Source organism: Garra rufa, chromosome 9, assembly GCF_049309525.1.
Source record: "Garra rufa chromosome 9, GarRuf1.0, whole genome shotgun sequence".
In the NCBI taxonomy this organism is placed as follows: domain Eukaryota; kingdom Metazoa; phylum Chordata; class Actinopteri; order Cypriniformes; family Cyprinidae; genus Garra; species Garra rufa.
Window position 1 is genome coordinate 12,630,416 of NC_133369.1, and position 25,406 is coordinate 12,655,821.

Here is a 25,406-nt window from a genome sequence, read left to right on the forward strand (position 1 = left end):
TTTTACCATTGCAATTGCATAATTTTTATGACAGGCACATTTTTCCTCCCCAATTCTCATAAACATAATGCAAAAATTTTAATTGGATTGTATTTAAGTAATTGAAGTATTTATACTTGTTAAGACATAATAATGTTTGTTGTATTGTCTTTAGCTGATTTAAAAACAAATGCATTACAAAAAAGAGTGTCGGGGTACATTACAGTGATGAGAATTATAGGGCAAAGTGATATTAAAATGATGTTATAACTCTTAATGGTCCTAAAACAGGCCTAATGTCCTTTATATCATTGTTTCCTTTGGTTTTCGGATGAAATATGCCCTAGACAAGTTTTTGTGCATCATCCTATTACTGTTAAGTCAGATTTACTTTAATCTAGCAAAATGATAGGGTTTATTAATCAAATTGAAATGTTTGAGACATCTTGCAGAACTACGTAACAGAGTGACTCACATATCATGCTTATTACTTACCGTTACAGCAAGTGGTTGTTGTTGGGCTACAGGAACTACAGGAAACCCCTAACCTCTATAAGGGGAAGTGCCTATGAAAGAGAAAGAAGGAAATACAATGACATGTGCTGCATTACTTATGGGTTGTTGTAATTTTACTGTAATGTGACAGGGAAATAAATTCCTTGGGGATGAATGAAGCCATTATTTATGGAAAATATAGCAGGAGTGAAATGGAGGGAGCTGCCGTACAAGAGAGATTCCATCCTGGAATTCCAGCTAATTTGGAAACATGACTCATGCACATTTGAACCCCTCCTTAAGGCTCTGTTTAGAGTACAGCAAACCCAATGAAAAAACCTCTATACCATTGGCTAGTACTGAAATGCCCAAACACAGGAAAAAGAGGGAAATGGTTCGGATGCAATAGAGGAAGAAATGTTCTACATTTCTCAGTTGTGGGTCATGCTTTTCAGAAGTGTAATGGTGAAAAACACAACCACTACTTGGCCCACAAAAGCGGTTTGGTGTCAGTGTCAGTGTGGAGAAACATGAAGATGCAAACTGTGTTTTGCTCCAAGAGAGCAACCATACATTTCATTATAGCCATTTATATACTAATTTCATTTATTTACTCACTGATTAATCATTTATTGTTCTTATCAATGTGTGCTTTCAAGGGATGTCTTCATGATAAGAGAATGTCTTCATTGCAATGTTTTCAAATGTTGTTGTTAACCGTGAAGTAGTAATTTTCCATTGCTACGGTTTGTAGTTTAATAACACTTGTTGGGTTTGGCTACCAGACAACATATCCAGTTAACAGACTTTGGGTTTTAGACACATTTGCTGACTATTGTTGTGGTACCAGACAAAACGAATATTTTCTGACCGGGTTTGGCGTCCGGTGCTGGATCTGATATTTCTGGTGTGATCTAATGCATACTAAACTTGATAAACTTGATGTCGTTGAATTAAATACGAGATTTTATACAGCACTTGTGGATTCTAACGTGGCTGTTTGTTAAAATGAACGTAGTCTGCCCTCTTGTGGTCTGTTGCAGTCTTCAGCCCAGGGTTATCATTAACAAAACTAAAAATACTTACTATACTTACTATAAACGATTAAGTTACGTTAAGTTAAACTAAATAAAATAATAATACTTAAAAGCACTTAAACTTATTTTATTCCAGCTGCAGTTGAAGCTGTCGTTTCTCGTTTTCATTTAATTTAACTTTAAACTAAAATAACTAAATCTAATTAACTAAAACGAATATATATATATATATATATATATATATATATATATATATATATATATATATATATATATACATACACACACACACACACACACACATGTATATATATATATATATATATATATATATATATATATATACTGTATATATACTGTAAAAAGTTTTCACCAGATTCAACTTAAAAACCTAAGTTCAGCAGCTGCCTTAAAATTTTAAGTTAAATCAGCTTAAAACTACAAGTCATTTTAACTTACTACAATAAAAATGAGTTGATTTAACTTGTAAGTTGAAATGACTTACATGTTAAGTCAACTTAACATTTTAAGGCTGCTGCTAAACTTAAGTTTTTAACTTGAAACTGGTGAAAACTTTTTACAGTGTATACATATATATATATATATATATATATATATATATATAAATTAATAAAAACTGTATAAGCGGATCAAACAACAACAACAATAAAAATGTCTAAAACACACCACAAAATGACTAAAGCTTTAAAGCTTTAACTACAATGAAAGTGAAAAGTTAAAGTGAAATAAAATGTAATTCAAATGCAAAGTAAATATAAATACTAAAATAACTAAAATAATGCTTCCGTGACTTTTTCATCATTGTTAAACGTATCCACAATGAATCAAAGCAAGTAGCATACACTGAAAGATTATATAGACAAACAAAATAATTACTTATGGGGGACTAATTAATATATATTGCAAGTAATTTGGGAAGTTTAAAGTGTTCACGTTTAAAGGTCCTTTAAGGATTCATGTCTATTTTAAATTATTTTTAAATAGCACAAAACTTAGAGCAACTTAAAGGGATAGTTCACCCAAAAATGACACCCTCATGTCATTCCAAACCCATGAGACCTTTGTTTGTCTTCGAAACACAAATTAACTTATTTTTCAAGAAATCCGTAGACAGCAAGGGTCCTACCACGTTCAAGGTCCAGAAATAGACTGTTTTGACTATGTTCTTGATACCTTTCTGGACCTTGAACGTATAGGTCCCTTGCTGTCTATGGAGGGTCAAAGAGCTCTCGGATTTCATCAAAAATATCTTAATTTCTGTTCCGAAAATGAACGAAGGTCTTAAAGGTTTGGAACGAGATGAGGGTGAGTAATTAATGACAGATTTTTCATTTTTGGGTGAACTATCCCTATAAGTAAGTGAAACTATGATTATAAATGTGCCAACAGTTCACCTGGAAATGCCTGACCTCTGGTGGCGACCTCTGAAGGTGGCGCTGTATTCCTATAAATGCCTTCATGTGCTCGTGTAGTAATTGCATAAAAAAGGAGGATTTCGAAATCAGGTCCCAGTTGATCTAACCGGAATCTCTATTTTTTTTTTTTTTTGTGAGTGCCCTGGTAGGAAGTGTTTAGTAGGATTCATTTGTAAATGGATTTGCCCACTCATACTAATGTTTTAGTCTTTACTATAAAGTCTGTCCTGCTTACTGACTGGCAAACAGCAGTGTTTGATCATCTTAAAACATAAACCCCAGTGGACACACTTCTCCAGCATGCAGAATAACAAAACGCTAAGTGTGTAATCAGCTAGATTTAACTTTTTAAAACTTATTTAGTGACAAAGTTTGTATAACAAATAATGCAATCAGAGATGTAAAAGAACAACTGAAAAATAGAAAAAAAAAATTGCATAATAAATTGTTTTAGAGAGTATGTGCATTGTGTGTGTGTGTGTGTGTGTGTGTGTGTGTGTGTGTGTGTGTGTGTGTGTGTGTGTGTGTGTGTGTGTGCTGAGACACACAATGCATGAAAACACTTAAATCCTACTGTCTTTTTCACAGGATCAACTCTAGCTGTAAGTTTGTAATAGAATGATATATAGAGTTCATGTTCTTGGATTCTGGCAAAGTGTAGTTTATGTGTATCCAAGTTCATCTGAAAATCAGGCCTACGCATAGCTAACAATAAAGTTCATTGCTCTTTGGAGCGTTTATCATTTATTTTGAAAAATGAACTTGAGTATGAAATGTAGGAGGATTCAAACACTAGTCAGTTCACATCTGTCTTTACAACAGTTTATTTCATTGTACAGAAAGGTTATGACCCACACAGGGATATAATCAAATTCATTAAAGAGGAGAGAAAACTGATGGATTCATAAAGACCCAGAGTATAAACAGCCTTTGTTAAAGATGGGAATTAAAAGCACATGTTTTCTCATTTTAGGTTGTTTTTGCCCCTAGCTGCTCATCTTCTAAACTGCCATGCCAAGCATTTTCTAAGTAAAATCTTCATTATTGCCAGAAAATCACAAGAAAGATCACATGCATCATGTGAATATGTAAGAATTTTTTGTTTTTCAAAGGCTGGTTTCATTGCATTTTATGCATCCTCAGTACAAACAAATAAATAATATTCTCACACAAATAATTTAAATAATGTGACAAAATTACAGCTTGATTGGAAATGCTTAACAGTAAAAAAAAGGCCGGTTTCATAGCATTATATGCATCCTCAGTACAAATAAATAATATTCTCACACAAATAATTTAAATAATTTGACAAAATTACAGCTTGATTGGAAATGCTTAACAGAAAAAAAAAATAACAGTAATAAATAAAAATTGCATCCAGAATAAAAGTTTTAAATATTTATTAATTTATGTATATATAAAGACATAATGCAATTTATATTTTATGTATTTACATGTATATATATATATATATATATATACACACACACACACACACACACATAAAATGTATATATATATATATATATATATATATATATATATATATATATATATATATAATTTATATTATATATACATATATTTAATATATAAACATAACACATTGTCCTTAAATATGTACATGCATGTTTGTGTGTGTGTGTGTGTGTGTGTGTGTGTGTGTGTGTGTGTGTGTGTGTGTGTGTGTGTGTGTGTGTGTGTATATATAGTGCTGGGCAACGATTAATTGTGATTAATTTAATCCAAAAATGTTTTGGATATTGTGAATATTTATTAATTTATGTATATATAAATACACACATGCAGTTTATATTTTATGTATTTACATATATATATATATATATATATATTTATATAATTTATATTATATATAAATATATTGAATATATAAACATAACACATATTCCTTAAATATGTACATGCATGTGTGTGTATTATATACACACACACACACAAATATATTGTGTAGCCTACACACAAACTTTTATTTTGGATGCGATTAATCGTTGCCCAGCTCTAATTAGTTTTTTTTTATTTCGTCGTTTTATTCTCATGCATGCTCATCTCTATTTACTATTGTCTCAGGTAAGTATGTACTGTAGCTTACACTAAGTTATAGAAAACCTTACTAGGCAAAAATGATTGGATGTGGTGGGAAATGGCTGCAACTGAAGTAGTTATTTAATTTTTTTTTTCATAATAAAATTGCGATCATTTCACTCTTTGTTTAGATCAACATAATTTTAAACGACATAATTAATATTTTATTATGAATCAAAGCACTACAATCTACATAAAAGAAAGGCTGAAGTAGCAAACAAATTTAAGCGCGCATGTCAAAAACGTTTACAAGACGGTTACAGAGACCAAAAACAGAGTTGAAATCTGTTACAACTACTGGGAGGTAAAGATCTCAGAAACAAAAATCCCCATAACGCCCTTCTGTTGTGAAGAGTCACAGACTTCGGTAACCTCCGGTCCTTCCTCAATAAAGAAAACGGAGGGAGTGCGGAAGTCGAACACAAGTTTGCTACACAAAGGACGCGTGAACGGAATAAACAGAGCACATTAAAACAACCATCCGAGGTATTTTACTTTATAATATTTATCAATGTTGTTATCACACATATTCAGTTGTATTGTTTATTTCAGCTTCTTTATATCGATCGTTCTGTGTTGATAATTTCTGTTAGCTTAGTTAGACTTGACTTTGACTGCTTTACTTTCGCTTTTCCTCAGCTTGAACACCAGCTATCGACGCGTCGTTACTTTGTTTCCTTTGCAGTGTCACATATATTTATCTTTGCTGATTTATAAACACGCACACACATGTTTTTATCGCTAAACTGTTTAATATACTTCTCGTTGTCAGGTTTAACTACAGCATGGCCGCCCCAGAAACGGTGTACAACACCACAACAACAGCGCAGGAGCCCAAATTCAGAAAATGGTTCGTCGTGCCATCAGAGAATTTGGAGAGAAGTAGATTCGGTATAAAAGTGGTTGAAGTGGTAAGCAGCATGTTTCATGTTTGTCTAAAAAACACAAATGGACACACATTTGACCACATGTTTACATGTACTGTGATCCTAATTTATACGAGATCTCAATCCAATACAGTATTTAAATGAGCTTTTATAGCAGCTATGTGTTTGCACGTTCCTATATAGTAATGTAAAACACTTAGCAACTTTTTTACACTCTTTAAAGTACATTGGGACACGGTTTGGATAAGAGGTCAGGAGAGTGACTAAGTGGTTAGTCCGGTTTATAGAGTTCAAAACACAATTCAAGTTAAGCTAACATTATTAGAAAAGTGTGTGAGTTTCCCTAAACTTGTATAACAGTAAACAGCAATGCTGGACATTCATTAAGTAAAAAGGTTGGACTAAAATATGACTGTTGATGTTTTGAAGTGTTCATTAGAATATAGTGGTTTCTGTTACATGCTAATGAAGGATTCTACTGAATGAATCCACTGCCATTTCTCACACATCCTTGATAATGCAAATTATGTTTGACAAGTTATTTAGTGCCAGTGAGGGATGGGAACTTGTCTGCATTTAATAATGACAAGCTTATTTTCTAACCATTTTAGCATTCCAGTCATATGCTGCTTGGCTGTTGGTCAAGGGGCTTTTTGTACAGTAGTTGATGCTCTTTGTCTTTGTCTAAATTCAAATTAGAAATTCCCTGTATTTCCTTGGTGTCTTCCATAGGTGCCAAACAGACTTATCATTAATTATGAAGCAGAACATGCACATGTCTTGGTTTACTGAAGAATAAGTGCTGGCATATCTACTGTTTGAGTGGCTGTTTAGCAGATATTGCTTGTGCTTTGCAAAGAGACTCATGAATCAAGGTCTTGGTTTATCATGTAAGGTTCAGCGTCATTAATTTCCTGCCGTGTTTATGGTGTTTAACTTACATAGCATACAATAAGCATTACATAATATCATTTTAATCTCAAATATTGGCATGGGCTCAACGTGTTTGTGCCCTTTATAATTTATGGGAAATATTTATGTGCTTTAATTTGCTGAGTGACCTAGAAATGGCACTCAATCCAATTTTTATTCTCTGGGCTAAATTAGATTTTAAATCCATGATTTTCAATGCAGTCTTAAATTTTAGGTCTCCTCTGTACATTTCTGCATCTTGATCTTTAGCCTTTACCATCAACTCTCAAGGTGTCACTAATTGGTTGTCACTTTATTTTAAGTGTTTGAATTCACAAGGTCACAGCTGAGAAAACCAAGGGGCGTTGTCTGCTTGCATGTGACAAACTAAATGATATCAGGTGTAAGAAATGGCTTTAAAGTCTTTAAACTGTAAATGCAATTAGAGAGCAGATGCTAAATTCAATTACCCACTCATTCTAAACTTTCACAGTATGTTGTGGGGAGTCAATAAGTTTAAATGACGTTGAAATTGCGTACTGAAAGCAAGAATCTTTAAGTACGGGGACATATGCTTCAGAACACATTAAATTTAGCCAGTAATTGCCACATAGAGGTCAACAATAAGACAATTATACTCTTTGGGTTAATGCCCCTTTGAGTCCAGGGCTTGGTCTCATGCTTTTCAGGAAATTAGATTTGATCAAGTTGTTTCTCCTGTAGTGTATTCAGGGGAAATTGCCACTGGAGTTTTTTGTCCGTGCACCCAAGTGTTCTCCTCGTGACATTGAACAGTAAGTTATTATGATGACAGAACAGAGATTTGCTGTTTAATTATATACAGTTCAATATAAAAGAAGTGTATACAGTACTTTGATTGTCTGTCTGTATATTGTTGTTCATTTTTATTTTTTATTAATGATTATGATTTTTTCATGAACTGGTGTCTTCTGGATGCCCTTGAAATTCCCTAGTTTAATTTCCTTTTCCTCTTAGCCAGTAGCATAATAATAATATTGGAACACCTTGGTACTTCCCAGATGAAATCTCATCTAGATCGATTGCAGTGTTAAAGCTGGTTTTAGAGGCCCTACAGTGAGAAGAGTGTCTTTCCTCATCTTCCTCCAAACCACTTTATCAAACTGTTGCCCACAAACCATAGCACTTGTTTTTTGTGCTGTATACACTACCAGTCAAAAGTTTTTGAACAATAAGATTTTTGATGTTTTTTAAAGAAGTCTCTTCTGCTCACCAAGTCTGCCTTTATTTGATCCAAAGCACGGCAAAAACAGTACAATTTTGAAATATTTGTACTATTTAATATATAACTGGTTTCTGTTTAAATATATTTTAAAATGTAATTTATTCCTTTGATCAAAGCTAAATTGTTAGATGATCCTTCAGAAATCATTCCAATATGCTGATTTTGCTGTTCAAGAAACACTTCATATTATTATTATTATTATTATTATTATTATTATTTAAAACAGTTTTTTTATTTTCAGGATTCTTTGATGAATAGAAAGATCCAAAGATCAGCGTTTATCTGAAATAAAAAGCTTAACATTATACACCACATCATTCACAAGCTTGGAGTCAAGCTTGAGGAAATAATAGTTAATAGTTTTTATTTAGCAAGAATGTTTAAATTGATTTTACGTGATGATGAAGACATTTGTTAGGAAGGAAAGGAAAGGAAGTGAAGTGAGGCCAAGTATGGTGACCCATGGTTAACCCATCCAAGTGCACACACACGCACACACACGCACACACACACACACACACACACACACACACCCGTGACACACACACACACACACACACACACACACACACACACCACGTGAACACACACCCGGAGCAGTGGGCAACCATTGCTGCGGCGCCCGGGGAGCAGTTGGGGTTTCGGTGCCTTGCTCAAGGGACTCACCTCAGTCGTGGTATTGAGGGTGAAGAGAGTGCTGTTTATTCACTCCCCCCACCTACAATCCCTGCCGGACCTGAGACTCGAACCTGCAACCTTTTGGGTTACAAGTCTGATTGTCTAACCATTAGGCCACGGCTGCCCCCTGTTACATACATTTGAGCAGCAAATCAGAATATTAGAACGATTTTAAAGGATCATGTGATAGAAGTAATGATGCTAAAAATTCAGCAAAAATTAATTTATTTCTAAACTTTTACTATTTTCACCAGGCTTGGTGAGCAGAAGAGACTTCTTATAAAAACATCAAAAATCTGACTGTTCAAAAACTTTTGACTGGTAGTGTAAGCTGCAGCTTCTTTTTTTTTTTGTTTAAAAACAAGTGAAGGATTTGATATTCATTCCCACTGGTTCCCATTTTTAAATAAAACTGTTTTCTGTTTTTCTTGAATTTGTAAGACAGCTGTTTTACTCAGGGTTTTGTTTAGGAAATCAGTCCACCCACAGTCCATTCAGCAGAGCAGAGATAGCTGACCGCAGTCAAGTGACTGTACTGTAGTGTGAAGAAATGTGATGCTTTGGATATAAGGTCTATTCCAAAATGCTAATCAATTTTCACACTTTCCTGTAAACCAGTTGCATGTTTTCCAGGAGTGAAACTTTTTGCGTTTAGGTTTCAGTCTGAAATTAGCTCTGTATGGTTTCATTTTCTCCATTTTACTTCAACATGCTTTGTTTCATTTTAGGTCATTTCACTCATAAATGTCTAAAGTAAGCCCCTTTTTGGGTGGTAAGCGGGCAGTGTCTTTATTCTGTTGAACAGCCCACTGTGTTCCATCCGGCTTTTTTGGATGGAGGATTTCAAATGGATTCTGTGCGGTAGCGATAAGGTTCTGCTGCTTAAGCGACAATAACAATTGCATGTGAACCTGCCCTGTTCCTTCCTAGTCATCAGGACTGTCAAAGCTCGAAACAGACATAATGACTCAGACGCGTGGGCTAGTCTGGCTTTGTCATTTTGACGTTGCTTCTTATAAAAAAATTTATTTTGTGTAAATGACAGCACTGTTGTGATTTCCTCTTCCTCCTTACTACTACAGATTTTCCCATTTTGCCCTGAATCTGTTCTCTTTTTACCAGTTTAATGTCAAATACTATTTGTGTGTTAAAGGATTGATAGAAGGACCTAAATAGGGGTTTTATTATTATTATTATTTTCTATACTCTCTTCAAATTTGTCGTAGTGATTTATAAATGCACATTTTACATTCTCAAGCTGTATTAAAACTCTAAGCATATTAGTTAAAGCTATGCGAAAGAGAGAAATTATTTTATCACCAAGCCCAGGGGTTAACAACAGAGAAGTTGTAGAAATATTCACCGCAACACCTTTTTTAACAAACAATGGCGTGAGTTGTTTTGAGGGACTTCTCTCTATAGTGTATTTGAGTCACTTTAATAGTATGACTGCATCAGTTACAGTCCCATTTTTATGCCAGTTTCAGTTCATTAACCCTTATGTGTTGTTAGGGACGTTTTCGTCCACTGAGGGGTGCTGTTGAGTCTTAATTTGGCCACAACTTTTTCTCTGTTAAAGCAAATGGAATGATTTTTGGTGACTAATCTTATTTTGATACATATTTTGGGAAAATGCTTTGAAATTTTTCAAAAACTCAACAGTACACTGTGGGCAAATTTACTACCCTTTCGTTATGTTTCGTGGCTGAAAACAGCCACTACTTTAAACTGCTGTAAAAATGTATCAGATAAATATTTTTTCAATTTTTTTTGCATAAATCTATTAATCAACCTCAGTCCTGCTCAAAAATACTAAATGTTTAAAAAAAAAATCAGGATTTTAACTCTTTAATTGCCAAATTCCTAAATGATGTCACTGATTTGGGAAAAAAAAAACACAAGATTACTAATTTTAAATATAAAAGGTAATTGTGGCCTGGATTTTTTTTAACCTTTTTAACAGTCTTGGACATGTGAAAGATTAGTAAGAAGATTGGCTTTCATGCATTGTTAGTTTTGGCGCAGCATCAGATTTTCTTTTTTTCTCCCTCATTTATTGTTTGTGGCTGTTTTTGCCCCATTGACTTCCATTATAACCACATTTTTTGATTGCAAAGCCATGACACCATATAATGCTGAATTCTTGATTGTTTGTGGTTTTCCCTGTTGGGAAGGGGTCAAATTTGTAAATTGTGCTGTTGATTATCAGTTGGCCCCATTAACCCTTTAGATAGGCCTTTGCAAAAAAAAGCTTAGTTTTACATAGAGTTCTATGGAGTTTAACGGCATATTATAGTGTGCGCGTGTGTATGTGTGTCTAAGTGTGTTTGAGTGTGTGAAAGTGTGTGAAAGTGAGTGAAAGTGTGTGAAAGTGTGAGAGAGACCTTTGTGCACCTTGATACCCCTGAGAAAATCAAAATAAGTTCCTCAGCTCTGAGAACAACATGGAGAAAACAAAAATAAAGAAAGTATATTTATGTATTTGTTTACCATATAGTTCTGAGAGCTGAAGTGCTTTTTTTTGATTTTCTGAGATGTATCAAGGTGCACAGAGGTCTCTCTCACACTCACAGACACTCACACACACTCTCATACACTTTCACACACTTTCACACACTCACACACGCTCACAAACACATACACACACGCACACTATGATATGCCGTTAAACTCCATAGAACTCTATGTAAAACTAAGCTTTTTTTTGCAAAGGCCTATCTAAAGGGTTAATGGGGCCAACTGATAATCAACAGTACAATTTACAAATTTGACCCCTTCCCAACAGGGAAAACCACAAACAATCAAGAATTCAGCATTATATGGTGTCATGGCTTTGCAATCAAAAAATGTGGTTATAATGGAAGTCAATGGGGCAAAAACAGCCACAAACAATAAATGAGGGAGAAAAAAAGAAAATCTGATGCTGCGCCAAAACTAACAATGCATGAAAGCCAATGTTCTTACTAATCTTTCACATGTCCAAGACTGTTAAAAAGGTAAAAAACAAACCAGGCCACAATTACCTTTTATATTGAAAATTAGTAATTTTGTGTTTTTTTTTTTCCAAAATCAGTGACATCATTTAGGAATATGGCAATTAAAGAGTTAAAATCCTGATTTTTTTTTTAAACATTTAGTATTTTTGAGCAGGACTGAGGTTGATTAATAGATTTATGCAAAAAAATTTGAAAAAAATATTTATCTGATACATTTTTACAGCAGTTTAAAGTAGTGGCTGTTTTCAGCCACGAAACATAACGAAAGGTTGTAAATTGAAACAATGCACAAGGGTTAAAGGGAAATGGAGTGGAAAGCCTCCTGGAATTGATGTAACTGTGATAATTTGACCATTGGACTGGAAGACCTTTTTAATAGTGTACATATGACTCAAACATGAGTACAGTATGTGGAGTATCACTTTGCGAAAGTCATGCTTGTGATGTTAGTTCAAAGGAAATGTACACAATTAAACACAAAGTCAGCTTGGGTGTGCATGTGTTTTCCCAGCGTGAATGCTCTGGGTAAATAGTTTATTCTCGCAGTTGGGAATCCCCTACCTGATGCTGATGCATTTACATCACGCCAGGTTTTCTCTCCGGTTTAAACTGTGACTGAGGATGCACGTGTCATAACAAAGTGTTAAACACAGTTTTTTGTCACTTAAGAGAGAGAGAGAGAGAGAGAGAGAAAAAAAACATCATTCATGGAGTTGTAAAAATGAAAAATAAGATGATACTGCCACCTGGTGGTTAACTAATGCACTTGGATTTTATTTGTGTCCCCTCAGCTCCTTTCATTTGTGGCTTTTGTGATGGAGGAGGTCGTGTCCAACTGTTCGCAATGTGGACCACTCTACTTTTTTGAATTTGTCAGTTGCACAGCCTTTCTCTTCACACTGTTGCTCCTCATCCTCCTGGCCACAACATTGCACCAGAGAGTTGGAATTAACAGCTGGCCTAATCTGGTAAGTCAATAAAAACAACAAAAAAAAACCCCACATGATTATTATTATTATTATTTAAAGGAATAGTTCACTTAAATTCTGTTGTTAATTTCTCACCTTCATATCTCTCCTAACCCATAAGATCTTTGTACATTTTCTGAACATGAATATAGATATTTTTGTTGAATTCCAAGAGCTTTCTGACCCTGCATTGACAGCAACACAACTGACTTGTTCAAGGCCCAGAAAGGTAGTAAGAACATTGTTAAAATAGTCCATGTGACATCAGTAGTTCAACTATAATATGAAGCTATAAGAATACTTTTTGTGCACAAAGAAAACAAAAATAATGACTTGCGTTCATGAAAGTAACACGCTGTACATAAAACAGTCTTCGTAAAAATGTCTTCAGATTTCGACAGAAAGGATGATTTTTTTTTTTTTGTGCCCTTACTTATTTGAGCCAGAATATACATTAGATGAACTAAGAGCAGCAGCACCAGTTGTTATTTTGGTTTTCTTTGCGCACAAAAAGCATCCTCTTAGCTTCATAAAATTAAGATTGAACCGCTGATGTCACATGGACTATTTTAACAATGTCCTTCCTTATCTTTCTGGGCCTTGATAGTTGCGTTGCTGTCTATTCAGGGTCAGTAAGCTCCCAGATTTCATCAAAAATATATAATTTGTGTTCTGAAGAAAAACAAAGGTCTTACGGGTTTGGACTGACGTGATGGTGACAGGATTTTAATTTTTGAATGAACTCTCCTGTTAATTTTTACAATATTACAATCTGCAAATTTTAAAGAGTATAAAAACTTTGGAATATTTTATTAAAAATTGTTTAGAAAGTTTAAAATCCTATGAACAAAAATAAATTGTAGGTTTTTTTTATACAAAAATAAATGAACGCTCCAGACATCAAAATCACCTATTCGAGAGGATGCAATTTTATCCAATTTACAGTTAAAAGAGTCATGAAATGCCTTATTTTTTGGTACGGTTTTCTGATGTCCACTTATAATGTTATCAAGGTTTTTACATAAAAAAAATCATCATAATGTAGAAGTAATAGTCTATTTTCTGTCCTGTTTTAACCCCCCTCATCAGAACACCATTTAAATGAGGCATAGCAGATTGTGATTCAGAAGAAAATGCCTACTGCTATGATTGCCTAAAGGTTGTGTATGTTGGACAGCGTACATTCCTCATAGATGGATGATGGATTGATCCTCACTAGATCAAACAATCTGTTTAACAAACAATGCAATACCCCATAATGAAAACAGTTACTCACATTTGTGTTGTGACATTACTGTCAGATCCGACAGCATTGTCTTCAACGGGATATTTCACCCAAAAATTAAAATTTGAGGTTTTATCTGCTTACCCCCAAGACATCCAAGATGTTGATGATTTTGATTCTTCAGTAGAACACAAATGAAGGTTTTTAACTTAAACTGATGCAGTCTGTCAGTCATATAATGGCAGTCAATGGGACCCACGGTTTTGAGAGTCAAAAAACATACACAGACAAAACCAAATTAAACCCTGCGGCTTGTGACGATACATTGAGGTCTTAACACAGGAACCATCAGTCTGTACAAGAAACCGAACAATATTTATCTTTTTTTTTTTTTTTACCTCTGATCCCTTCAATGTCTAACTGTCCTGAGCGCGTTCACAGAGCAAGCAACCATAACTTCAGTCGATCAGGCTCAAAAAAGGCTCACGTAAAAAGTTAACACTCCCGGATGAGTTCGCACAAGCAAACGTAATCTTTCAGTTTTTAATTGGTTGCAACAATCAGGATAAACACAAGTAATTACCATATATGCCACAGCATGTTGACGCGTCACGCGCCGGCTGTTGTGAACATGCTCAGGACAGTTGGACATTGCGGTGGATCAGAAATTAAAAAATTATATAATTCTGTTCAATTTCTTGTACAGACAATTGTTTTGTGTGCTAAGACTTAAATTATCGTCCCGAGCTGCAGGGTTTCATTTGGTTTTGTCTGTGTATGTTTTTTTGACTCTTAAAGCCGTGGGACCCATTGACTGCAATTATATGACTAACATACTGCAATTGAGTTGTTAACCTCTGTTTGTGTTCTTAAGAAACAAAGTCACCTACATCTTGGATGCCCTGGGGGTAAGCAGATAAACATCAAATTTTCATTTTTGGGTGAACTATCCCTTTAAGTTCCAGTCTTTTTTGAAAAAATTGCGCTGAATTGTTCCTTGTTTGTAAATGAATTTGCAGTGAAATGAAGTAAATCATAGACCAACTTCTTACAGACTTGGTCTGGGGCTTCATTAAAAATTAAAGTTAACTCAAGCTTTCCTAATACTTGGATTTCCGCAGTATGGCACTAAACAGCGCCATGTCTTTAGAGCCGTCTTTATCATTTGGTTTCTGTGTAGACCTGCACATTCACCTCTCTCTTAAACATTAAATAAATGCGCGGATTGGTGCTAAACAGAGAGTGATGTTGATCTTCTTCTCTGAGGCGGTGCTTATCTACACTATTACACCAAAGAGTAAAACATTCCCAAAGCTGTCGTTTTAGCAGATTGCCTTCAGTATAAGCTGTTTTTAGACTAACAACAAAGTTTTGAGTTCTGAAACTTATAGGATGTTTTTATAGCACAGTGACCTCGTATATGTCAAAACCCTTTAAACTTCTTTTCATTTTTCTATAGGATTTTATATACACAATAACCATGGCAATCCTGTTCCTCCTTGCCAGCATTGTGTTTGCGGCAGGCAATGGTAACACATCTCTGGAGCAGGGCGCAGTGGTATGATGACACTCGATTTGTGTTTTATCTGATATGACAGCATAGCTCCTGCTGACCGGCTAACATTTAACTGTCTTTCCTGTATTACAGGCATTTGGCTTCCTGGCCACTGTGGCCTTCTTTATTGACTTTGGCATGTTTATAAAATATCGTGGTGTTCCTTGCCAAAAGAGAAACAACCAGCAAACAGACCACGCACCCAGACCAGAGAGCGAGAAACTTAATGCTAATGGAGCTGACTCTGCAAACTGAAGCATTTTACCAGCAGTCTAATGTTGTATTCGAAAGCTTTTTTCCCTTTTGACAATTTTTTGTACATGAGAAATATTTTTACCCAAAGCAAAAAAGTGAAGTGAAGTTTCCATTTCAGTCAGTTGCTAACTGGCTTTTATATTGTGCCTGAATTGTTTTTATATTTTGCGTAAACTGTAATTTCACACGACAACATTCCTACATAGCGATTTCTCACATGGGTATCTTTTATAAAACAAACAAAATATTTTGGCCATACAGATTATAGTTTTGTATGATTTCACAAATTAAGTCATTTCCTTACTGATGTGCTGCACAATTTTAGACATTTTATACTTATGAATTAACAAGTACAAAAAGATGCACTGTATTTCTTAAAGAAGTACTCATTCCTGATCGTTTTTAGTTATATATGCATTCCTAAAATAATATATTTTGGAGAAAAATCAGGGTTTGAACATTAATGATTTTTTTACGGCATAGGAATAAGAATATAATATTGGAAAAGAGGCAAAAAAAAAAAAATCATGAAATATTTTCTTTACCACTTGCACTGTATACACAAATGTCCTTAAATGATTTTTACTGTAAAGATGTTTAGTGAGCTGTTGAAATGAATGTGATGACAGCAAGATGAAGATGTTATGGCCCTGTGATTATCATGTTTCGCTGTGCAAGGAACGTCAGGGGTGTACAGTCACAGATTTTTTTTTTTGTTTATTGAAGTGTAATTTTTGTATTGTGTGGAACTAGAAATGTTGTATATTTTCTTTCATGCTTTATCTTGTTCCATGTGAGCCCAGATCATGTTTTTGTGAGTGTGTTAATCTAATGAAGCGTTGGAAGTTTAACACCTTTTCCAAACAGATATTTGTCTTAATTTGGAGGTATGTGCGTAGGCCCAAACGCGTTTGTTTAAATGCCCGCGGAGATGAACGGACTGCAAGTTTTCCAAGACACTAATCTGCCTTCGCTTGCACCCTCCTGAGCTGTACAACTGACTGCTGCTTTCTTTGTTAATTAAGCATTGTGTATATTTTAAATCCTGATATTGTGTTGATGCCTTGAAAATAGCCACTATTAATTCTTCTCAAGATATGAATCAATCATCTAGTTAGTTTTAATTATTGCTAAGGATTTTATGATGTTTAAAATGAATAGACTTGTGGGTCTGTTTGAATACCAGCATTGTTTCTAGAAAAAGTCACATGGAACATTTAACATGCAGCACTGTTTTTGTAAACATCTGTCCATTCCAGTTAAGCAATAAATAGCTCATGGGCTCTGAATATCAGACTTCTGTTTTTATGTGTGGCTTGTTTGGAAACATGCTTGTTAAGTCTTAGCAAACCGGTGATTTATAGCTGAACAACACTGTGAATGTGATTCACTGGTTTAATCACATGTACAGCCTGGCTTAAAGAAATAGTTCACCCAAAAACTAAAATTCTGTCATTAATTACTCATCCTCATGTCGTTCCAAATCCGTAAGACCTTCGTTCATCATCCCGGGAGAAGAAGAAATCATTGAATAAAGTCGTTATTTTTAGTTTTCTTTACAAAAAGTAGTCATGACACTCTTAAAAAATAAAGATGCTTCACAATGCCTTAGAAGAACCCTTTTTGTCTAAATGGTTCCATAAAGAACCTTTCTGTTTCACGAAAGGTTCTTTGTTGCGAAAGAAGGTTCTTCAGATTATAAAAAGGTAAGAGATGGTTCTTTAAAGAACCTTTGACTGAATGGTTCTTCTATGGCATCACTGTAAAGAACCTTTTGAAGCACCTTTATTTTTAAGAGTGTAGCTGATTGTCACTGATGTCACATGGACTATTTTAATGATGTCCTTACTTTTGTGAGCTTTAAATATGGTTGTTGCGTTGTTGTCTATGCAGGGTCAGAAAGCTCTCGGATTTCATCAAAAATATTTTAAAGGAGTAGTTCACTTTCAGAACAAAAATTTACAGATAATGTTCTCACCCCCTTGTCATCCAAGATGTTCATGTCTTTCTTTCTTCAGTCGTAAGGAAATTGTTTTTTGAGGGAAACATTTCAGGATTTCTCTCCATATAATGGACTTCTATGGTGCCCCCGAGTTTAAACTTTCAAAATGCAGCTTCAAATGGCTCTAAACGATCACAGCCGAGGAAAGAAGGGTCTTATCTAGCAAAACAATTGGTTATTTTCTAAAAATAAATTACAATTTGTATACTTTTTAACCTCAAATGCTCATCTTGTCTAGCTCTGTGTGTACTCTGTGTAGAGATTAAAAAGTTGTTAAATGTTTTTAGAAAATAACCGATTGTTTCGCTAGATAAGACACTTCTTCCTTGGCTGGGATCATTTAGAGCCCTTTGAAGCTGCATTTAAACTGCATTTTGGAAGTTCAAACTCAGGGGGCACCATAGAAGTCCATTATATGGAGAGAAATCCTGAAATGTTTTCTTCAAAAAACATCATTTCTTTAGGACTGAAGAAAGAAAGACATGAACATCTTGGATGACAAACGGGGGTGAGTACATTATCTGTAAATTTTTGTTCTGAAAGTGAACTATTCCTTTAAATTGCGTTCCAAAGATGAATGAAGGATGTGTTTGGAACGACGTGAGAGTAAGTAATACAGAATTTTCATTTTTGTGTGAACTATCCCTTTTAAATCATGTATTCTAAATATTAGAATAGTGATTTTCTTAAAGATTCATTTATTTTGCCTTTAAAGATGGCTGAGTACAATAGTTTATGCTGCTATCTTGCATGTTTGTACCGGTTTCTGACTTGAGTAGATATAAATATAGTCGACGTATATCAATGTTTATCGATTTTTGTTCATTTTTTGCAGGAGAGACGAGCTTCCTTTTTGTAAAACGTTATTTCCCCCAAGCTAACATAAGATGTCGCTGAATGCACAGTTACCATCTACCGGTGACCGAACATTTGCCTTTGAAGACAATTTTCACTTCAGGTGCTTCGGGCATAAATTATGGTTTTGGTTGGATAACAATTTAGAATGTTAATGTTAATTTTAGAATGTAAATGTTTATAATAGGTCTCTATCCAGCCTAAATAAGCGTAGGGAGGCTTGCTGTTCATCTTGAAAGTGCCCAAAAACCCTATTGAATGAGCCAGGAACCGTTTCAGGTTTTATTATTACAGACTCAAAAGCTGCATTGTTGTTTACGTGCTGATTTGGTGATGGTTTTGGAGCACTTTTTATTTGGTCAGGGTGGGTAACCACCTAAACCATTCGAGCACCAGCTTGGACTGGTTAAATAATTTTTTTAGCAGGGATGTTTGATGAGGTGATGCGTAATTTGCATATTTAAAACTTAGATAAATCCGAAATGTATTTTTTGTGTTTACATATGGCACGTTTTAATTCTAACTAAGGAGAAGGAGCAAAACCGAGTCTGTTTACCTGTAGTACCTCCCCTTAAAGTCCGCGTAACCGCTGAAAGAATCTTCTGTGGCGCGTGAAGGGGAGGGACCGGCGCGCGAGATGAACGCGCTGTACTTTACTTTCACTTATCTGCACAGCGGCTTGAGGATGGAGCTTGACTCCTTGCGTGGAGCGTATGTCTGCTCGGTGCTCTGTGTTTGACGACAAGCAGCGAAGCAACACTTCACCTGGAATTATTTTTCATGTTCGTTAAAGGTGAGTGGAATGCTCTCTCATTTCACTGCAGTAGTGTCTTGCACTTTAATCACTTTAAAGTGAAAGAGGATGAGGATTATTTTTGTAAGTAATAACTTACAGTAGTAGAGAATTTGATTGGAGGCACTTGTATGCTTCAGGTGTAGCACTATGTCTTCTAGTGTGTTAATGAAGTTGTGTATTCCTGTTTTGTCCGTTACTCTGCTAACCGTTAATTTAAGTTTTTAATTAATTTACTAGAAGCTTGGATAACATGTAGGGCTGTAAGATTAAAAAGAGAAAAGTATGGTATTTAATTAAATTTCCTTAATTATGTTTAACTGCATACCTAACTTGGACACAAAACGGTTATAAAACTAGAAAACTAAATTATTAGTCATTTAGGCTGCAGCAGGTGCCTTTGAATTAAAATAAGTTTTTTTTTTTTTCAAAAAGATGTGTGTAGTGTGCTATACTTCTGAAAGTATTGTAGTCTCTATGACTTACTTTTTTTGACTTTTAGTTTTAAAAAATTTCTCAAGATGTTATCTTGGCGCATAGTTTTCATTTATAAAGACACGATTCCTTTAGTGTCCAGATGGGGGTGAACAATTAAAGCAAGTGGTGTGCATGAGACTGTCTTATAAGTTTATTTTACTTGAACGTGTCTTGTTTTGCTTCTAAATTAGCTGGATGTTCAAATAGATCTCAGTTATATAGAAGCTTGTTAGAAGAATCATTAGTAGTATTACATAAATATTGTATGAAATCATTGATATGCACATCCGGCAGGATTTTACTGTAAAAGTACAGTTTTATCATATTTTGGCATTTTGGTGACTGTATGACTTTAAATTATGTAATTTTACTGTACCAAATGTAAAATGTACTAGTAATAGCCTAACACGTCGTCATAAGGTAATATAAAAACGTTTAAATTTTAAAACGTTAAATTTTAAAATTTTATTTAAGTTGTTTATTCTAAAATATTTTAACAATTTTTCTAGGTAAAATTACATCTTTATTGTATTTTTATTTGATCCAAAGCACAGCAAAAACAGTAAAAATTTGAAATATTTTTACTATTTAAAATAACTGTTTTCTATTTGAATATATTTTAAAATGTAATTTATTCCTGTGATCAAAGCTAAATTTTCATCATCTAATACTCTAGTCTTCAGTGTCACATGATCCTTCAGAAATCATTCTAATATGCTGATTTGCTGATCAAGAAACTTTTATTATTATTATAAAATGTAAAACCATTGAGTACATTTTTTTTCAGGATTTTTTTGATGAATAGATCCAAAGATCAGCATTTTTTGAAATTGATAGAAATTAGTTCTTTTATTTAGCAAGGATGCTTTAAATTGATCAAAAGTGATGAAGAAGACATTTATAAAGATTTCTATTTCAGATAAACACTGTTCTTTTGAACTTTCTATTCATCAAAGACACTTGGCACCAGCTGTTTTCAACATAATAATAATAATAATAATAATAATAATAATAATAATAATAATAATAATAATAAATGTTTTTTTGAGCAGCAAATCAGAATATTAGAATGATTTCCGAAAGCTGTGACTGGAGTAATGATGCTAAAAATTCAGCTTTGAAATCAGAGAAAGAAATTATGTTTTAAAATATAATCAAATAAAACAGTTATTTTAAATAGTAAAAATATTTTAAAATTGTACTGTTTTAAAATTGTATTTTAAAATTGTACTTTGCTGGACTTTGAATTAAATAAATGCATGCTTGGTGACATATATGAGATATATATTACATATACATTACTGTTTAAAAGTTTTGGGTCAGTAATATTTTCTTTTGGAAGAAATCATGCTTTTATGTAGCAAGGATGCAATAAATTGATTAAAAGTGACAGTAAAGACAGATGTTTCAAATGCTTATTTTTTTCAACTTTCTATTTTATCAAAGAAGAAGAAATTTACACTGAAGACAGCTTTGGCATTACAGGCATACATTACTTTTTAAAATACATTAAAATACAAAATAGTTATTTTAAATGATAATATTTCCCAATATTACAGTTTTTTATGTGTTTTTGATCAAATGTTTTTCTTTTACAAAAACTTTTACAAAAATTCTTACTCTTACAGTTAACCAAGTAACAAGTTTTACTGTAACATTTTCACAGAGACAAACACAAGGTGAAAATTCAGATTGTTTGAGTCTTGGTTATTCTTTCCAAGAACATTCCTAGAAATCTTGATTGTACAGTAGTTGTGCAGGTTGTATCTCGTATAACTCTCAGTTTGTCCACATATCATTGCTATCTTTACATTAATTTCTCTTATATGTGACCCTGGACCACAAAACCAGTCTTAAGTCACACCGGTCCATTTGTAGCCATTAGCCAACAATACACTGTATCGGTCAAAACAATTATAAATTTTTCTTTTATGCCAAAAATCATTAGGATACTATGTAAAGATCATGTTCCATAACGATAGTTTTTCAATTTCCTACCATAAATAGATCAAAACTTTTTGATTAATAATATGCATTGCTAAGAACTTCTTTTGGACAACTTTTAAGACGATTTTCTCACTGCACCTTCAGATTCCAGATATTCCAGATATCCAAATATTGTCCTATCATACCAAATGAAAAGCTTATTTATTCAGGGTCACATATGAGATCACGTTTCAGCTCCGGAAGTGCAATTAATTGTTCTAGAACTAGTGTTGATCGTTCAGGATTCCGTCTTTCCATTAGATTGTTACTTACCGTTTCATGGGTGACTTGTGTGTCACTAGCATTTAATGCTTCTCCATTTACGCAACGTGTTATGTCCCAACTAATTAGCCAACTTCCTAAAGAATAATGAGCTGATTCATTTTCAATAGCTGCCTGCGGTCTTGTTCCCATCCTCATGTAATCGAGCTGGCTGATGAGACGATCACATCCAAGTGAATAATTGGTTTGTTGTAAATGACTGGAAATAAGGCTAAATGAGCTGAGATGGCAGGATGCAAGACTCTGGTGAGATTCCAGTCGGCTGCATCATTCATTCTCTGTTGAGAGCCATTATTGGTGTTTGTCAAATTAGCCACACTGGATGCAAGGAGAGGAAATTACCTACTGAGACGGGAGAGAAAAATGCGGTTATCGTGTTGAGAGGAAATCGTAACACGGCAATGGGTTTCACAGGTTGCATCTGACGTGGCACTCCTGTTTGTTTTTTAGCATAAGTGAAATGATGCTGAATGCTTGATACTTAATAATAATATGTTGACACGAAGTCATAATTAGAGTGTGCTTTAAACCTAATCAAACTTCACTGAAGTTTAGAAGACAGTCATGCTTATCAAGACTGCATTTATTACAGTAAAACTGGAATATTTTTGCATCCTCTAAATCAAGATTTACCATCTGGCGAACATCTCGTGATTTGCATGTATTATTCATATCGCTTTTTGACAAAATCCTACAAACTCCAACAAGCCATATTTTCCAACTCTAATATAAGAATAATCAAAGCCACCAGGCTCTGGAGACGGCTCGTGGCCTCTGCCTCTGCAGAAATGATTAAGTACCCAGAGCCTGTTCCTGCTGGGAACAAACAGAGTGGGCTTCACCTCACACATAGAGGTTCATTTATCAACAGCGCTGTTGATTTTTACGTTGAGATCATTATGAAGGGTTCAAACTGAACGCTTTACGCTGTTTTTAAACCTATCACTCACAGTAAGAAACTGAGTGGGGGTGAATAGAACCCACATTATTTAAACAGGGATCTTAAGTGGACTACTGCATGCAAAATTCTTCAATCCTGATGATTCGAACAGGCTAAATTACCACAACATTCAATACTGTGTCAGCTGTCATGTTGTGTGCTGCTGGATTTGATATATTACCTGCTGACCTATCTTATTAATATTCATAGGTATGCATACTGTATATATTGTAAAGTTTGCACAAATTGTTTTTGATAGCTTCTACTTTTATGTTGGTATAGTTTTAGAGAAAAAATATTTACAAAGGTTCATAGGATGTTGAATTGAATTCAATGAACTGTGTTTTTTTTATTATAAATGGGGTTATTTTTACACTATTATATTTAATGCAGCTACTTTCTAGAGCTATTTTATTTAAACAGTATTTTCTGTATAATTCTGCCATACAAAGAGTGCAAAAGACATTAATTTACATTAAAAGGTACACTGTAAACAAAAACTGTAGAAATTACAGTATTACTGGCAGCTGGTTGCCAGTAACTTACTGTAGATTTAAATTTATGCTATTTACTGGCAACAGTTTGTTCAAAGTTAATTGAACATTAAACATTAACAAGTTTTTATCTTTTCAGAATAAAACTAAAATAACAGCCTCATGCAAAGCATTCTGGGAACCAAAATCTGAAGGAAAAAAACTGAAAAAGGTTGATGAAGGTTTCTGGTTCCCAGAATGCTTTGCATTAGGTTGTTATTTTATAGTTTTATTCTGTAAAGAAAGACAAAGACTTGTTAATGTTTAATGTTCATTTAACTTTGAACAAACTGTTGCCAGTAAATAACATAAATTAAAAATCTACAGTAAGTTACTGGCAACCAGCTGCAGAACTACAGCAAATTTTTTACAGTGTATTTCTATGACAAGTGTTGCTTTAGGTTTGTGTCAATAATTTTTTAAACAGCATTTAAAAAGAAACATTTTGATTTTTTTTGAAAGAAATTGGTACATTTATTAAGCAAAGATACATTCAATTCATCAGAAGTAATAGTAAGGTATTTACGTTTTTACAAGAATATTTTATTTCTAATTCAATTTTATTTCATATTCAATTCATAGAATTCAATAAATTGTGATTTTATTTGTATTTATTATAAATGGGATTAAATACAAAAAACTGTTTTAAATAAAAGCTACTTTTATTTTTAATAATAATAATAAAAAATTCATCAAAGAATCCTGAAAAAAGTGTGGCATCCAAAACGTTTGCGACAAATATTTTCAAAGGTTCATAGGATAGTTGATCAGTTGATTTAAAAATAAATGTATTATAAATGGGATTAAATATTTGTTACAAATTTCTGAATTTATTGAGCAAAGATGAATTAAATTAGTCAAAAGTAATAGCAAGATATTCTTTACATTCATCAAAGAATCCTTAGAAAAAAATTTATGTTATTCACCAAAAAGTTCAGAGACAAATATTTTCAAAGGTTCATTGGATGTTGAATTCATAGAATTAAATGAATTTATTATTTTACAAATGTATTATTTATTCGATTAAATATTGTTTACACTATTTTTATTTAATGCAGCTACTTTCTATAACTATATTTTATATATACATTATTTGCTGTGTAATTCTGCCATACAGAGAGTGCAAATGACTATTCTTTTCTGTTTGATTGTCATTTGTAAATACATTTTCCATCAAAAGGTCTTTGGCAATGGCAATGTTGCTTTGGGTTTGGATCAGTAATTTTTTAATCTGCATTAAAACATTTTTTTGAAAGAAATTTGTACTTTTATTGAGCGAAAATGCATTCAATCCATTAGAAGTAATAGTAAGATATATACGTTTTTATTAAAATAATTTATTTCTAATAAATGCTGTCCCTTTGAACTTTACATTTATCAAGGATCCTGAAAAAAAAAGAAAAAAAAGGAATTTATAGAATTCAATGTATTGTGATTTTTAAAATTATAAATGATAATAAATTCTTTTCACACTCTTATATTTAATGCAGCTACTTTCTATACCTATTGTTTATTTTTATACATTATTTTCTGCGTAAATGTTGCTTTGGGTTTGTGTCAGTAGTTTTTTAATCAGTATTTGAAAAAAAAATATTTTGTAAAGAATTTTTAAAGAAATTAATGCTTTTATTGAGCAAAGATGCAAGTGACAGTAACATTTACATTTGTACAAAAATATTCTATTTCATATTAATATTCTGTTACACTACTATATTTCATGCAGCCTCTTCCTAGAGCTATTTTGTATT

The 25,406-nt window shown here is 33.5% G+C and overlaps 2 protein-coding genes across 2 annotated transcripts in view; both read left to right on the top strand.

Moving 5' to 3' along the window:
* Positions 1 to 5,380: 5,380 nt before the first annotated feature.
* Positions 5,381 to 17,079, top strand: cmtm6 (CKLF-like MARVEL transmembrane domain containing 6). Its single transcript, XM_073847315.1, has 5 exons — positions 5,381 to 5,536; positions 5,823 to 5,961; positions 12,579 to 12,755; positions 15,440 to 15,538; positions 15,629 to 17,079. Exons 2-5 carry the CDS (start codon positions 5,836 to 5,838, stop codon positions 15,788 to 15,790), a joined length of 564 nt encoding a protein of 187 aa, XP_073703416.1. The 5' UTR covers positions 5,381 to 5,536; positions 5,823 to 5,835; the 3' UTR covers positions 15,791 to 17,079.
* Positions 17,080 to 19,284: 2,205 nt separating this feature from the next.
* cpne4a (copine IVa) overlaps positions 19,285 to 25,406 on the top strand; it is a 70,859-nt gene continuing 64,737 nt past the window's right edge. Inside the window, exon 1 of the mRNA XM_073846496.1 lies at positions 19,285 to 19,440. The gene's annotated coding sequence lies outside the window, so the exon portion shown is untranslated. The remainder of the gene's footprint in view (positions 19,441 to 25,406) is intronic.